Source organism: Peromyscus californicus, unplaced genomic scaffold (genome assembly GCF_007827085.1).
Source record: "Peromyscus californicus insignis strain IS unplaced genomic scaffold, ASM782708v3 Scaffold_7__1_contigs__length_154581171, whole genome shotgun sequence".
Classification (NCBI taxonomy): domain Eukaryota; kingdom Metazoa; phylum Chordata; class Mammalia; order Rodentia; family Cricetidae; genus Peromyscus; species Peromyscus californicus.
This window is the reverse complement of record NW_026294595.1, coordinates 60,576,401-60,591,057: the sequence shown is the minus strand read 5'-3', so window position 1 is coordinate 60,591,057 and position 14,657 is coordinate 60,576,401. Positions and strand designations below refer to the sequence as shown.

At 38.6% G+C, this 14,657-nt stretch overlaps 1 protein-coding gene across 2 annotated transcripts in view; it reads right to left on the bottom strand.

Moving 5' to 3' along the window:
• Positions 1 to 3,337: 3,337 nt before the first annotated feature.
• The window catches only part of Itgav (integrin subunit alpha V), a 76,082-nt gene continuing 64,762 nt past the window's right edge, over positions 3,338 to 14,657 (bottom strand). For both annotated transcript variants that reach the window (XM_052723146.1, XM_052723147.1), the window contains exons 26-30: positions 14,238 to 14,345; positions 6,533 to 6,646; positions 6,329 to 6,436; positions 5,386 to 5,508; positions 3,338 to 5,151 (exon numbers count right to left, since the gene is read on the bottom strand). In XM_052723146.1, the coding sequence (XP_052579106.1) occupies positions 5,056 to 5,151; positions 5,386 to 5,508; positions 6,329 to 6,436; positions 6,533 to 6,646; positions 14,238 to 14,345 (549 nt within the window). In that variant the 3' untranslated portion in view covers positions 3,338 to 5,055. The remainder of the gene's footprint in view (positions 5,152 to 5,385; positions 5,509 to 6,328; positions 6,437 to 6,532; positions 6,647 to 14,237; positions 14,346 to 14,657) is intronic.

The window sequence follows — 14,657 nt, the reverse complement described above, 5'->3', positions numbered from 1 at the left end:
GTATTAAGAATGTTTTATTCCACTAGAATTGTACAGACATAAAAACTTAAGAAATGAAGAGGTAAATGTGTATTACTTAAAGCGACCTGATGGGAGTGAAAATAAAGTTCTGTGCAACGAAAGCTAGAGATCATTTGTTTAGAAATACAAATATTCTTAAATTTCCAGCAAATTTGTGTTTACCCTAAAGACTTCTATTTTCTTAGTGCATTTTAGTCTTCAAAGCAATGGGTTGCACAATGCCATTTTCTCAGAGTGCATCACGTACTATGAACACACCCTGTATTAGCCTCTCTTCACCCTCCCCTTCCCCACCACTTGCCTTCCTCTTCCCCTTCAACTTGCACGTCATTTTAGATGTGTGCCACAATCAACAAAAGAGAGAAGACATACAACATGTCTCCCTGATTCTTATTTTACCTAATCTGAGGAACTCCAGTCCCATTTATTTCCTTCAACTAATGGCATTATTAATTGCTAAAATAAAATTCTATTGTAAACACATATTTCATTTCTCCATTGATGGACTCTTACACTGATTCCATAGCTTGGCTATTGTGACTAGGACTGGACAATGCCACAATAAACATGGGTGATCAAGTGTACCCTGTGTGCTTAGATGTCCAGAACTGCTATCGCTGGGTCAGATGATAGTTCTATTTTTAGTTTATTGTGGAACTTCCATACTGATTTCCATAGTAGCTACTCTGGCTTGTATTCTCTCCAGTTATGGCGAGGAGTTCCTTTTTGACACGTGCTCCCTAGTACTTGTTTGTTTGCTTGCTTTTTAAATGACAGCCACTCTGACTCGGTTGGCATTGAATTTAACTGTAGTTTTGATGTACATTTCCCTGATGGCTAAAGATATTGAACATTTTTCATGTATTTACTGGCTACGTAGACTTCATCTTTTCAGAACTAAGCCTGAGTATTTTGTTTGCTCATTTAAATGACTGGATGGTTTAGCTTTGTGGAGTTTAGTTTTGTGAGTTCTTTACATATTCTAGGTATTAATCCTCTGCTGGCCGTAAAGCAGATTTTCATCTGTTTTGGAGGCAGCCTCTTCACTCTGCTGTGTCCTCCATGTGCAGAAGCCTTTTAATTTCATGCGATCTCACTTGCACTATTCTACTATTTCCAGAGCTATTGAAATGCTAAGAATGTATTTCCTCTCTAAGAATGTGGCTTAACATTAGGATCTCTTTGCTCTTGGTTTGTGCGTTTCTTTTGTTTGGATAGCTAACCCTCTTAAAAATTTGAACTTTTAGAGAGCTGTGTCACCACGCTGAAGTCGCTGTTTTGATGTGTTACTGCTGGTTTGTGAGACTAAGAAACAAGAGACTGTAGGAGAGGGTAGAATCCACACATAAGCTGGCACCATATGTTCAAGTTTATTGTACAGTCCCAAGTTACACATTGGAAACAAAGCAGAACGTGGTACCTACTTGTACTAACTCAACCCAAGTTAGCAAACGACAGATTTCAGGACAGACCCATTTTATGTCTCACCCAATGTGGGCGATCACGAGAGAAGCCGAAGAAAATTACCTTCCATGTTACTTAAAGAGCAGAGTAATTTGATAGACACACCTTCCAAGTTACCCCAAGATGCTGAAAGTGTTTTAAAACAAATATGGAACAGTTCATTTTCCACCTAAAATAAAATGCAGAATGAATAGTTTAGAAGTAAAAAACTTAACCTGTGTATCTACAACTACAGCAGAATTTCCTGCTAACAACAACAACAACAAAATACTAATAAGTCTCTATTGAGATTAGGCTTACTAAATTAATAATGACTTACATGTTTCGTTACATTGTTATATTGCACTTGAGAACAATGACAACAAACACCGAAGATTCAGTACCCCTCACAGAAAGCATGACATAACAGGAGTCACAAGGAATGCCAGTGTATACTGCAGATGGCACATCCACAGGATCATAGCTCAGAGACCTTTTACAAACCACTAGACATTAAGCAATTTTATTTGCCTTTTTGGATCCCGTAATACAATTTTGTTTGCCTTTTCCCCTTACTCATCAAATTAAATGTACAAGCCACCCATGAATAAAAACAAGGTGACATTCAGACAGGTGATGGATGGCCACACAGGTAATCTAGAACAATTTACTCTTCTTCTCCATGAGGCTCTTCATGACATTCTGCCACACGGGAACAGATGCCACCTTAGCACTCTATTGCCCTCCAAGAACCAGCTGCTCTATCTATACTTTGCCACAGAAATCTCTCCTTGGGGTTAGGCTCACTATCAAAGCCCCCACGGCTGTCTTAAAGCAACAGCAAAACTTGTCTGTTATTAGTCAATTTCCCCACTATGTAAATAATGTTGTATTCGTGAGGATTAACTAATAAGTAATTTCATAATTCAGGTAGAATTAAGACAATAACATTTTGACTGCTTCACCTTTTATAGTTATTCAGAATTATGACGATAATTAAACATAAGTGTGTGTGTGGCGGGGGGAAATCCTGACACAGATGTTTGAAATTATCAACTCTAAAAAATATCTCTGTAAGAAATCAATATTGGTGTCAATATTTCTCACACGTGTCAAATGTCCTCTGGATCACTCAATTTGTTTTAACTGAACTAGATTACGAAAACTTTATACTTATAAATGAATTTTAATTCTCAGTAAATTACATATATGAAGCTAAAATGATCTTTTGATATTCTGTCAAATATATTCATATGCTGCTATAGAAGAAAAAGAATCAACATTCTTTTCAGAGTTGACTTTGAAATTACAGTTCCTAATTTTACAGAGATACAAAGTTATACTTTTTCAAAGAATATCCATACTACTGTAGAAAACCACATCTCATCTTTCAATCTCTAACAGAAAGTTACTCCTTGGCAAAGAAGCCATAAAGGAATAACTGTAAAAATCAATATTGATTCTATTGCCAAAGAATGAATTTCATTGATTTTCAGGAACGGCAGCTATTATGTAGGAAGACAGAAAAGGTAAAAGTTTTTATAGGCCAACTGAGTGACTGCATGGTGGTGGGCAACACTTGGCCCTAAGATAAAAATATTTCTTAAAAGAATTTAAATTTATTGGTTAAAAATATACTTATGTATATAATTATGATCTTTCAAGCCATTAAAAAATTTTATACCCCTCGCCGGGCGGTGGTGGCGCACGCCTTTAATCCCAGCACTTGGGAGGCAGAGGCAGGCGGATCTTTGTGAGTTCGAGGCCAGCCTGGTCTAGAGAGCGAGATCCAGGAAAGGCGCAAAGCTGCACAGAGAAACCCTGTCTCGAAAAAACCTAAAAAAAAAAAAAAAAAAAAAAAAAAAAAAAAAAAATTTTATACCCCAAAAAGTTATTAAAAGTTCATTAACTCTAAATATAGGGTCCTGTCTATATTCTAACTTGTACAACTCACCGAAATGTGCTTCATGTTATGAAAATAAATTCTCCAAATTAGCTCAGCCATATGCACATGGAATTAACACAAGATATGGTGAGACAAACTTCAATTATTTTTAAAATGTAGAAAAATATTCAATTATTTAGGAGAAATATTTTTCATTCCTTAATGAGGACAGCAGTTTAAAAAGCTATTAAAATTCTCAACTTCTAGTGCATAACATGATGTAATTGGACAAAAATAGCTATAATTGATAGTCATCCTATGGCCTTGAGGAACTGTGAATAAATCAGAGCCACTTAAGACCATAACTTGCTAACTCTGCTGCCTTTATTAAAGCCCCAGAAAATTTATGTTAACAAATGTAAGAAAGCTTTAGAAGATTTTCAGTAACCTGAGCTGCTTATAAAAATATTTTTTTTTAGCATTTATTCTGACAGCTGAGGCAGGTTTTATGCATTGCTTGCTTAACCTGAGGTAATACCCATGATAGAAGCAAACCATGAGCTACCTTTGGAATGCTAATTCCAAGCATTTCTCGTGGGGTAAGGGTGGGAGATCCAGGCTCCTACAGGTTATAAAGACAGTCTTGACCCATTCTCCATTTTGGAAATAGAAGGAAAATATGAATACAGGAGAAAAATAAATTAACACCAATTAGAAGCCCCAGTCTAACTAAAGAATGTCATTTTGATGAGCAATTACAGCAAAGAACCACAAAGAGGGTCTTTTGATCTTTTATATGTAGCAAACAGTTAGACAAAGGAAATAGATGTACCTCAGAAACAACTTCCAACTCCTATGGCTTCAATCATCATCATTATTCAGCTGAGATCAAACTATTGCTTAATGAGTGTTTTCAATTATAGAATTTTCAGCATGAAATGGCTTAAAGGATTTGATATAGAATTTAAATTACAAAAGTTAAAATACAATAAAATACAATGCAGACTAAACATAAATAAAAACCTAATTTTCATATAAAAATACTGTACCGTTGTTAATACAGGAAGCTACTGTTTTCCCCCAGTGTTGAGGATTAAACTCAGGGACTTGCACATGCTTTGAAGTGAGCTATAGCCCCAGGAAAGAATTTTGATGGTATCAGATTTTTTTTTAAAGTTCTACTATATAAATGATATTAAAATCTAAGTCCATGCAATTGCAGAGTCTTCAGTAGCTTATAAAATCAACTGTAGTGTAATGTGTACTAATGTTCTAAGTACCTGTGCAAAATTACTGACGCTAAGGTCTAAATTTGAATTGCTTTAAAAATCCTAATTGCTTTAACATAACATCGAAGAAGAGAGAAACCTCACATAGTAAATTAGAAACAGTAACTGAAGAGGTACCGTGTTATATAATGTGGTAACTCAAGTGCCTTATGTACACTGAACAAGGATTATCACTTGAAATTTCCTCACTTAAATGCCTAAAAACACGCGCCAGTGTATGTGAAGTAAATGTTAAGCTGAACCTATTTATAAAGAGAAGTCGGCAAATACTCATTTCAGTTTTGTGGGTAAACTGAGGCTACTGGGTACCCTCAGCAATACAATCTTGGGATTTTGTTCTTCATGAAAGATATATAAATCTATCACCAAAGTGGTAACTTTAGTGGATCCAGACGTGGCGCAGCTTCAGAACCGCGGTTAGGTTTCAGAGTTCCCTTCGCCGTTCTCATGAGGTTGGAGTTGCTCTCGTTCCTGCTCTTCTTGAGGTGGTCGGACACGTTTAAAAAAGCCCATCTGTCAGTTAGAGAAAAAGCAGAGCTCTCTCAACAGAATGCGAAAAATACGACTGAGTGACTCTATCATCAGCTCGAAAGTTCAAACGGCATTTTTGTTTAGTTTCCCATCCTGAAATAGGCCCGGCTCACCCAGCAGCGTCACTGTGGCTCCGTTTCTTCTTTTCTTTACTCTTGTCATCCCTTCCCCTTTTCTCCTCGTCTCTCCCCTTCCCTCCCAAAGTCCATTACTTACCCTGTACATTACAAACACCAGAACAGCCAGTAACAAGAGTCCGGCGAGAACTGCCAAGATGATGACCCACACGGGCACAGGCATGGGCGCCGGCTGAATGCCCCAGGTGATGTTAGTGGTGACCTGTGGGGGAAAACACATTGAGCTTTAGACAGCTCTCTGACTTCGTCAGTACATGACTTACTTTTAATTTTTATTTTAGTGGTATTCACATCATGTTCTATTTTCATACACTAATTCAGTGAGTGCACGTCAGGTGTCAACAGCATGCACATAAAGCTCCCATCAGATTTCATATGAAATGACAGGTAAATAACCCAATACAGATCATGACAGCTGATCCCATTTTCAATATTTAAATATCTTCAAAATTTGTTTACTGGTTGTAGTTAGTTACCAACCTTATAACTTAGTGAGGAGAAAGTAACCAAAAGTATCTCCCAACAAATTTGGTATACAGTAAAAAACAAAACAAAGAAACAAAAACACCCTGTAACACAAAACAAAGCACTAAAGACAAAGGCCCAGCTCTACTAACTCCAGGTTAAGGAAATAAAGGATACCATAGGACAAGAGTATAATCCTGGGTCAGGGAGATGATTCAGCAGCTAAAGACACTTGCCACCACAACTGATAATCTAGATTCAATCCTCAGGTAATCTAGGTTCAATCCTCAGGTCCCAAATGATGGAAGGAAAAAAAAAAAATCCATTCTGGAAAATTGTCCTCTGACCTCCACGTGAATACTGTGACACGTGCCCCTCCTCTACCACCACAACAAATGTAATTAAAAAATAAAAAGAAGGAAAGGCTTTCAAGTCTAAAATGTTAATCCTCTCAAATAGCTTCATTACTTTCAATTATGGTAGTTAAACTTCCATTAAAAAACTCGAAAGTGTTTGCACTGCATGCATTCGTTCACTTTCTGAACTCAATGACTTACCAGCGTGGAGTTGAAGAGATCCTCAATCGGCAGATTCTTGTAAGGAAACTCGATGATGTTAAATGAAGCGGACGACTTCAGGGAGTAAGAATGGTTCTGGTTCTCCTTCTGAATGGAAACAACAACAGGAAGGTTCCTTAGGCAGCAGGCCTTTATCACTCCTTTGAAAAATGTGTACATCTGCTGGTACATCTATCTGCTTACATTCATAAACGTCTCGGTCCACAACAGGGATTTCACGTACAGGATGGCACTCTTCCCTCGATCCAGTCGACCAACCTGGCAGACGATCTGCAGGCACTTAGCAACTCCACAACCCTGCCAGAGTGAATCATTTTTACTTACAAAATAAGATCACACTGTCTTTTTTTAACATTAACATTTAACATTTGAACATTAAGCATTCTTACACGAAGGCGGAAGAGAAATTGTATAGATCGCTCTGTATTTTAGGGATAAACATGCTTAACAAACAAGCCAACAGTTAACTCTGTTCTCTTGTCACACTGGTTTTTGTTGTAACTTTTGTTTGTTTTGAAACAGGGTCCTGTTTTATAGCCCTAGCTGTCCTGGAACTCACTATGTAGACTAAGCTGGCCTGGAACTCAAAGAGATCTACCTGCTCCTGCCTCCCTAGTGCTGGGATTAAAGGTATGGGCCGTCACAACCAGCAAAAGCAGTGTGTGTTTTTTTTTAACATAAATTATTCTAGAAACATAAAATATATAATATTGAAAAGTTCATTTTTATGACAATTCAACATTCTTTAGGCAACCCCTCAACGCGGTCATTTTAAGACATAAACATCGGATCACAGCAACACTGTGGAAAAGCAAAGAAAGCAGTGAATCTTTAATTGTTCATCTGTGTGAGACCTGCAGAGAGAAAAATCACATGCTGAGGCCATCTGCCGTAATTAGTGTTTTCAGCAAGAACTTGAAGGTTGGCGGCTAAGGGAAACAAATATCCACCACCTTCCGTGTGCTGGTCACATTGCACTGTGTCACATGCATGCACCTCACAGCAGTGCTGTCCAGTGAAAGGCACCAGGAGCTGAGGAACAGGAGGAGAAGTGAGCTTCCTCCACCCGATAAAGGGCATCTGACAGAATCACAACTAACCCTACATTCAGAGAAGACCACAGACGAGGCAAGGGGGTCTGGTCTGGACATGCTGATTCTGGTCAACTGCACAGTTGTAGTCGGTGTGCTCCAACAGCAGCGTAGTGAACAGGTAAAGAAAAACTGTCTCTCAGTAGATGAAAAGATCTTATGGGTTAAATATGTATTCAAAAACAAACAACAAAAAAAGCAAACTACACTAAAACTAATAAAGAGCTGATGAGTAAGTGCAGAAACAAAAACTGCACAGATCTTGCAGGGTACAAGTTCAACATACAAAAACGACTTGGAGTTTGTACACTAGCAACAGCATCCAAAAGGACATTAAGCATCTCAACAATTACAAGTGCAAAGCCGGTACACTAACAACTAAGAAATACTGCTGGAAGGAATTAAAGAAGTCCAAACCGGATAGCCTGTGTTCTAGGAGGCAGGAGTTCTCAAACTCAGTCAGAATCACAAACTGCCAATAAGATACAAATGGCCCAAAGAAATGTCCAAACTGACCTGAAAGTCCGTAAGGAGTTGCTATAAATACCATACATCCAAAATCACCTTGAAAAGAAGAAAATAAGCCAAACGTGCTGGCTCGAGCTTGTATTCCCAGCACTCAGGAAGCTGAGGCAGGAGGATCAGTACAAATTCCAACCAACATGAGCTACAGTGTGATCAAGAAAGGAAGAGAGAAAAAGAGAGGGAGAAAGAAAGAGAGAGAGAGAGAGAGAGAGAGAGAGAAGAGGGAGGGAGGACAAGAAGAAGGAAAGAAAGGAAGAGGGAAATAGAGCTATAGTAATAAAAACAATTTGCTATCATCATGAAGAATACACATAGGCCTGGCGGTGATGGCGCACGCCTTTAATCCCAGCTCTCGGGAGGCAGAGCCAGGTGGATATCTGTGAGTTCGAGGCCAGCCTGGTTGGTCTACAGAGCGAGATCCAGGAAAGGCACAAAGCTACACAGAGAAACGCTGTCTCAAAAAAACCAAAAAAAAAAAAAAAAAAAAAGAATACACACAGAAATCAACAGAATAGAATTAAGCAAGAAATAGAGGTATGTGAGTCAGTAAAGTGCTTGCTGGCAAGCGTAAAGAGCTGAGTTCTGATCCCCAGCACCCACAGAATAAAAGTAAGGCACAGAAGCGCATGCCAGCAATCCTACTGCTAGGAAGGAAGAAACAGGAGAATCCCTGAGGCTCATATTAATAACTTAGCAACATACCTAAAAGTTATAGAACAACAAGAAGAAATAATACACAAAAAAGAACAGATGGCAATAAATAATCAAACTCAGGGCTGAAATCGGTAGAATATGAACAATAAGAACAAAGAACCAATAAAATGAAGAGTTAGTTTTCTAAGAAAATTAACAAAACAGACAAATCCTTAGCCAAATTAACTAAAAGATGGACAGAAGAGATCCAAATTGGTGCCATTAAAGATGATACGGGAGACATTACACCAGACATCAAGGAAATTTAGAGAATCATAAAGACATACTTTAAAATCTGCATTTCACCAAACTGTAAATCTTAAAGAAATATATGAAATATATAATCTACCAAAGTTAAATCAAGATCAAATAAGCAATTTAAACAAACCCACAGCCCCTAGTGAAATAGAAGCAGTAATTAAAACTCTTTCAACCAAAAACAGTCCAGGGCCAGATGAATTCAGTGCAATATTCTACCAAACCATTAAAGAAGAATGAATGTCAATATTCCTCAAATTATTCTGCAAAATAGAAACTAAAGGAATGCTGCCTGATTATTTTACTAGGCCACAATTACCCTGATATCTAACCACACAAAATGATCCACCAAAAAAAAGAAAATTATAGACCAATATGCCTTATGAACAGAGACACAAAAGTTTCTCAATACAATACTTACAAACCTTTGCAAATACACATCAAAAGAATTATCCACTATGGTCAAGTTAGTTTAAGTCTAGAAATTCAGGGATGGTTCAACATATATAAATCAATAAAAGTAATCCACTATACAAATTCAAACACAAAAAAAATACACGATCATCTTATTAGATGTACAAGAGATCTTTGACAAAATCAAACATCCTTTCATGATAAAAATAGGGATACAAGAGACATTCCTCAACATAATAAAGACAATTTACACCAAGCCTATCACCAACATCAACCTACATGTAGAGAAACTCAAAGCATTTCCATTAAAATCAGAAACAAGACAAAGGATGTACATTCTCTCTATACCTACTCAATATGAAGTCTTAGCTGGAGCAACTGAAGGAGATTAAGGGGATACAAATAGGAAAGGAATAAATAAAAATAACTTTATTTGCAGATATCTGCTTATATATAAAAAAAACCCTAAAGCCTCCACAAAATTTAACACATAAAGATCAGTAGCCTTCCTCCATGCAAATGACAGACTGAGGAAGAAATCAGGGAAACAACACCTTCACAACAGCCAAAAACCAAACAAACAAATAAATAAAATCTTGGGATAATTCTAACCAACCAAGTGAAAGACTTGTATTAAATCTTTAAGACAGCAAAGAAAGAAACTGTAGAAGAGACCAGAATGTGCTCATGGATCAGTAGTATTAACATTGTGAAAATGGCCATCCTACCAAAACCAAGCCCCATCAAAATCCCAATAGTTTTTTTCTTTTTGAAAAAACAAAGCCAGGTGGTGGTGGCGGCAGCGGCGCACGCCTTTGATCCCAGCACTCTGGAGGCAGAGGCAGGTGGATCTCTGTGAGTTGGAGGCCAGCCTGGTCTACAAAGTGAGTTCCAGGAAAGGCTCCAAAGCTAAACAAGAGAAACTCTGTCTCGAAAAAAAAAAATCCAAAATAAAAAAATTGAAAAAATTGAAAAAACAATTTTTAACTTCATATGGAAACTCAAAAGCTCAAGATAGCTAAAACAATCCTGCATAATAAAAGAATTGCTGGAGGTATCACCATTCCAGATTTCAAATTGTACTACAGAGCTCTAGTAAAAACAGCATGGTATTGAAGTAAAACCCGACATGTTGATCTATGGCTCTAACCATAGACCCAGACGTAAGTCTACACATCTATAGAAAGTTGATTTTTAGCAAGGAAGTAAAAAAATACACACTGAAAAAAAGACATCGTCTTCAATAAATGGTGCTGGTCAAACTAGATAGCTGCATGTAGAAGAATGAAAACAGATTTATATCTATTACCCTACACAAAAGACAATTCCAAATATATCAAGAACCTCAACATAAGACCAGATACCCTGAATGTGGTAGAACAGAAAATGCAGAACAGGCTTGAACTCGTTGGCACAGGAAAGGACTTTCTGAACAGAGCACTGTTAGCCCAGGCACTAAGACCAACAATTAGTAGATGAGACATCACACAGCTGAAAAGCTTCTATATGGCAAAGGACATTACCATTCAGGCAAAGCAGCAGCCTACAGAAAGGGAAAAGATCTTTACCAATTATATATCTGATAGAAGGTTAGTATCTAGAATACAAAAGGAAGGAAAAGAAAAGAAACTACCTGAACATCAAGAAAACAAATAACACAATTAAAAATGAGGCACAGAATTAAACAAAGAGTTCTTGAAGGATGAAACACAAAAGGCTGGGAAACAAAGCAATGTTCAATATCCTTAGCACTCTGAATCCCTGGTCGGGAAATGCAAATGAAAACTACTTTGAGATTCCATCTTACCCAAGGCAGAATGATCAGGATCAATAAAACAAATGACAGCTCATGCTGGTGGGGGTGTAGGGAAAGTGGAACACTTATTCATTGCTGGTGGGAGTGCAAACTGGTACAGCCACTGTGGAAACCAATGTGGCAGCTACTCAGGAAGCTAGGAATTGGTCTACCTCAAGATGCAGCTATACAACCCTTGAGGATATACCCAAAGGACTCTACATGATACTTGTTCATCCATGTTTGTTGCCGCCCTATTCATATAGCCAGAAATTGGAAACAGCCTAGATGTCCATCAACTGATGAATGGATAATGAAAATGTGGTCCATTTACACAAAAGTGGCCAAGAACCTGAGACTAGATAGGTCATGGGAGAAGGGAAAAACCTAATACTATTTATTATTCTGCTTAAGAAACATACCAATAAAATGACTCCTAATGACATACTGTTACACCCATAGGTCAGTGCCTAATTCAACCCACATCAGAGAGGCTTCTTCTTGCAGTAGACTGGACAATGTGCGGAGAACGAAAGACTTTGAAGTACTCAGTGCTAAATGGGATGTCTTTATCAAAGCCCCTCCCACTAAGGCTTTAATGTGAAGTCTATGTAGAAAAGAAGGCAGAAAAATTCTACGAGCCAGAGGTAATGGATGACTGAGGAAAGGTCTTCTAGAGACAACAGGACTGGTACACATATGAACTCAAAGAAACCGTACAGCATGTCCAAACCCTGCACAGATTTAAGCCAAAGGCAGGGGACTGAGGGGAAGTGAACATGGGGTCGACCCCTAACTAAGAACCTAGCTGTAACTGATACCCACTGGCAAAGGGAGAAATCGCTTTCTCCAATAGAGTCTCTCTGGCTACATCAACCGCACTCCAGGGCAGGCTCCGTCCTCAGCAATAGTTGGCCAACACAAAAGGGACTCAATAGTATTTTTGTGGACTTTTTCCATTTTGCTTTGCTTTGGCATTTTTCTATCTTATTGGTCTTTTGTGGTTTTTCCCCCCTCTGTTTCTGTGTTTTTGTGAGACTTTTTTTGTATTTTTTTTTCTTCTTATTTCTTTCAAAGAGAAAAAGAAAAAGAACATAAAATTAGGTGAGGAGGAATGTGGAGGAGTATCTGGGAGGAACTCATCAAAATATATCGTATGAAAAAACATTTCAATATAAAAATAAATAAATACTAATTTTTTTAAAGCAAAGTGGGGAAGAGAGAAACAAAGTGTGGGAGACAAGGTACAAACTTCGAGACAGCCAGTCCTGGAGTGTGTGTGGTTTGCAGACTATTACATTATAAATCCTATTACATTAGGAGCTCTGATTATTTTTTCTTTTTTTTATGAATATTTTATTTTTAAATATGTGTAACTGTATGAGGATAAGCAAACACTACTGCAAACATGGTATTCTTTGAAACCAGACATGCTGGCTCCCTCTGGAGCTGTGGCTGTCGCTGAGAGCTGCCTGCTGTGGGTATTGGGAAGCAAATTCAGATCCCCTGGAGAAGCAGCTGATGCTCTAAACCACTGGGCTCTGTCTCCAGCCACCTGCAATTTTCTGAGTCAGCTGGGAAGGTCCTGGAGTCAAAGAACCCCAACAGGTTCTGTGGCAAATAAACTCAAGGGGAGATAAGGGCATAAAGTCAGAGGCCACGGTAGGTAAAAGTCAAGAGAAAGAGGGAGGTCTAAGTCACACTGAAGGAGTGGAGCTGGTGAAGAGGGTCAGAATCGAGTGCTTTACAAAGTAGATAGTGATGACATTTGATGAAATGTAGGTCGGTGTTGAGTGATAAAGAAGGATTTGTACAGAAAATGGAGTTTATATTCACTACATGTGGGTCACCGTGAAAAAAGAGGCGTTGGGAAAACTCCGTGATGTATTTTTATATTGGCTATTTTCTGATAGACATGTAAGAGGAATTCTAATCAGCAGATAAACAGACCCTGAAGTTCAATGTAGGATCTGAAAATGGAGACCAAGGAGGAGGAGGAGGAGGAGGAGGAGGAGGAGGAGGAGGAGGAGGAGGAGGAGTGGCAGATAGAGAACCAGGAGAGATGATGCCCTTGAAAAGATGATGTGAGGGAAAGTTAGTATTTGAACAATGAGCCTGGTAAAGGACCCTAGAACTAGGTCATAGAAAAAGTGTTTGTGGACTGGCAAGATGGCTTAGCAGGTAAAGGTTCTCATCACCAAGCTTGAGGACTTGAGTTCATTCCCTGGGGCCCATATATTAGAAGCAAAGGAGTCACTCCCACAAGCTGTCTTCCGACCTTCACAGGTATACCATGGCAAGTGTGTGCCACAAATACACAAACACACGCAAATGAAAATGTAACACAAAAACACAGGGTTTTTAAAAAATAGTGATTGTAGGGGATAGTGAGGCACACCTTTAATCCCAGCACTTGGGTGGCAAAGGCAGGCGAATCTCTGTGAGTTTGATACCAGCCTGGTCTACATAGTAAATTTCAGAAAAACCAGGCTACATCAAGAGCCTGTCTCAAATAGATTAATAAATAATAAATAAAATAAAATGTTATTGTGAGGCAGTGGTGGTGCACCCCTTTAATCCCAGCACTCGGGAAGCAGCGGCAGGCAGTTCTCTGTGAGTTCAAGGCCAGCCTGGTCTACAGAGTGAGTTCCAGGACAGCCAGGACTACACAGAGAAACCCTGTCTTGAAAAACCAAAATAATAAAAATAATAATAATTAATAATAAATAGTGATTGCGAAAGGGCTTTACCAGTTTTTCTATATGTTGGCTTCAGATCTACTTATTTTAAATAATAAACTAACATAAGCTAAACAATACATTTCTTTCATACATTTTCATCACTGGGCCTCCTGGCTCCTCCTGCCACGCGGCACTGAAGTATCAAGGAGGAAGAGGAGATCAGAAAAGTCCAGCTAGAGGAGCACAGTCAAGGAAGACAGATACAAAACGCTTTTATTAAACGATCTATTAAACGGTCATCTGAGAACAAGAAGAGCAGAGGACTGAAGGACGCAGATCCTACTGCTGCTGCCACTTGGTCGTCAGTCCGTCTGTCCTACAATCGCATATTTTTAGATCTTTACCCTGTGCCTCCGTGGGATGGCACTTACCAAAGTGTGAACATCTCCCTCAGTATGGGTGAGATCCCGCTTGGTGATGAGATGACTGCGTTCTCCTTGCCCAGGGGCTGTGTCATTCTTTTCCGGTGTCTGCACAGACTAGACGTGGATTGCGTTGTCAGACAGGGGTTAAATGATAATGGGAAACAGTTCACATTGACATCTGGGCATTGATACTTAGATAGGATTAACACACAGTCCATGAAAATGTGGTAAGACAGAAAATGTACCGCTTAATGGTCAGTGAACAGAAAAGACAGAAAATAAAAGATCAAAGTCATTAATGTACCCTACAAATTATCATTAATGTACCCTTTTCCTAACCATTGCTTTTTTCCCATGCATCCCTAGAGGGGAACCAATACCAACACTGAAGAGAGCCTGAAATTCTACAGTACGTCTATGATGAGC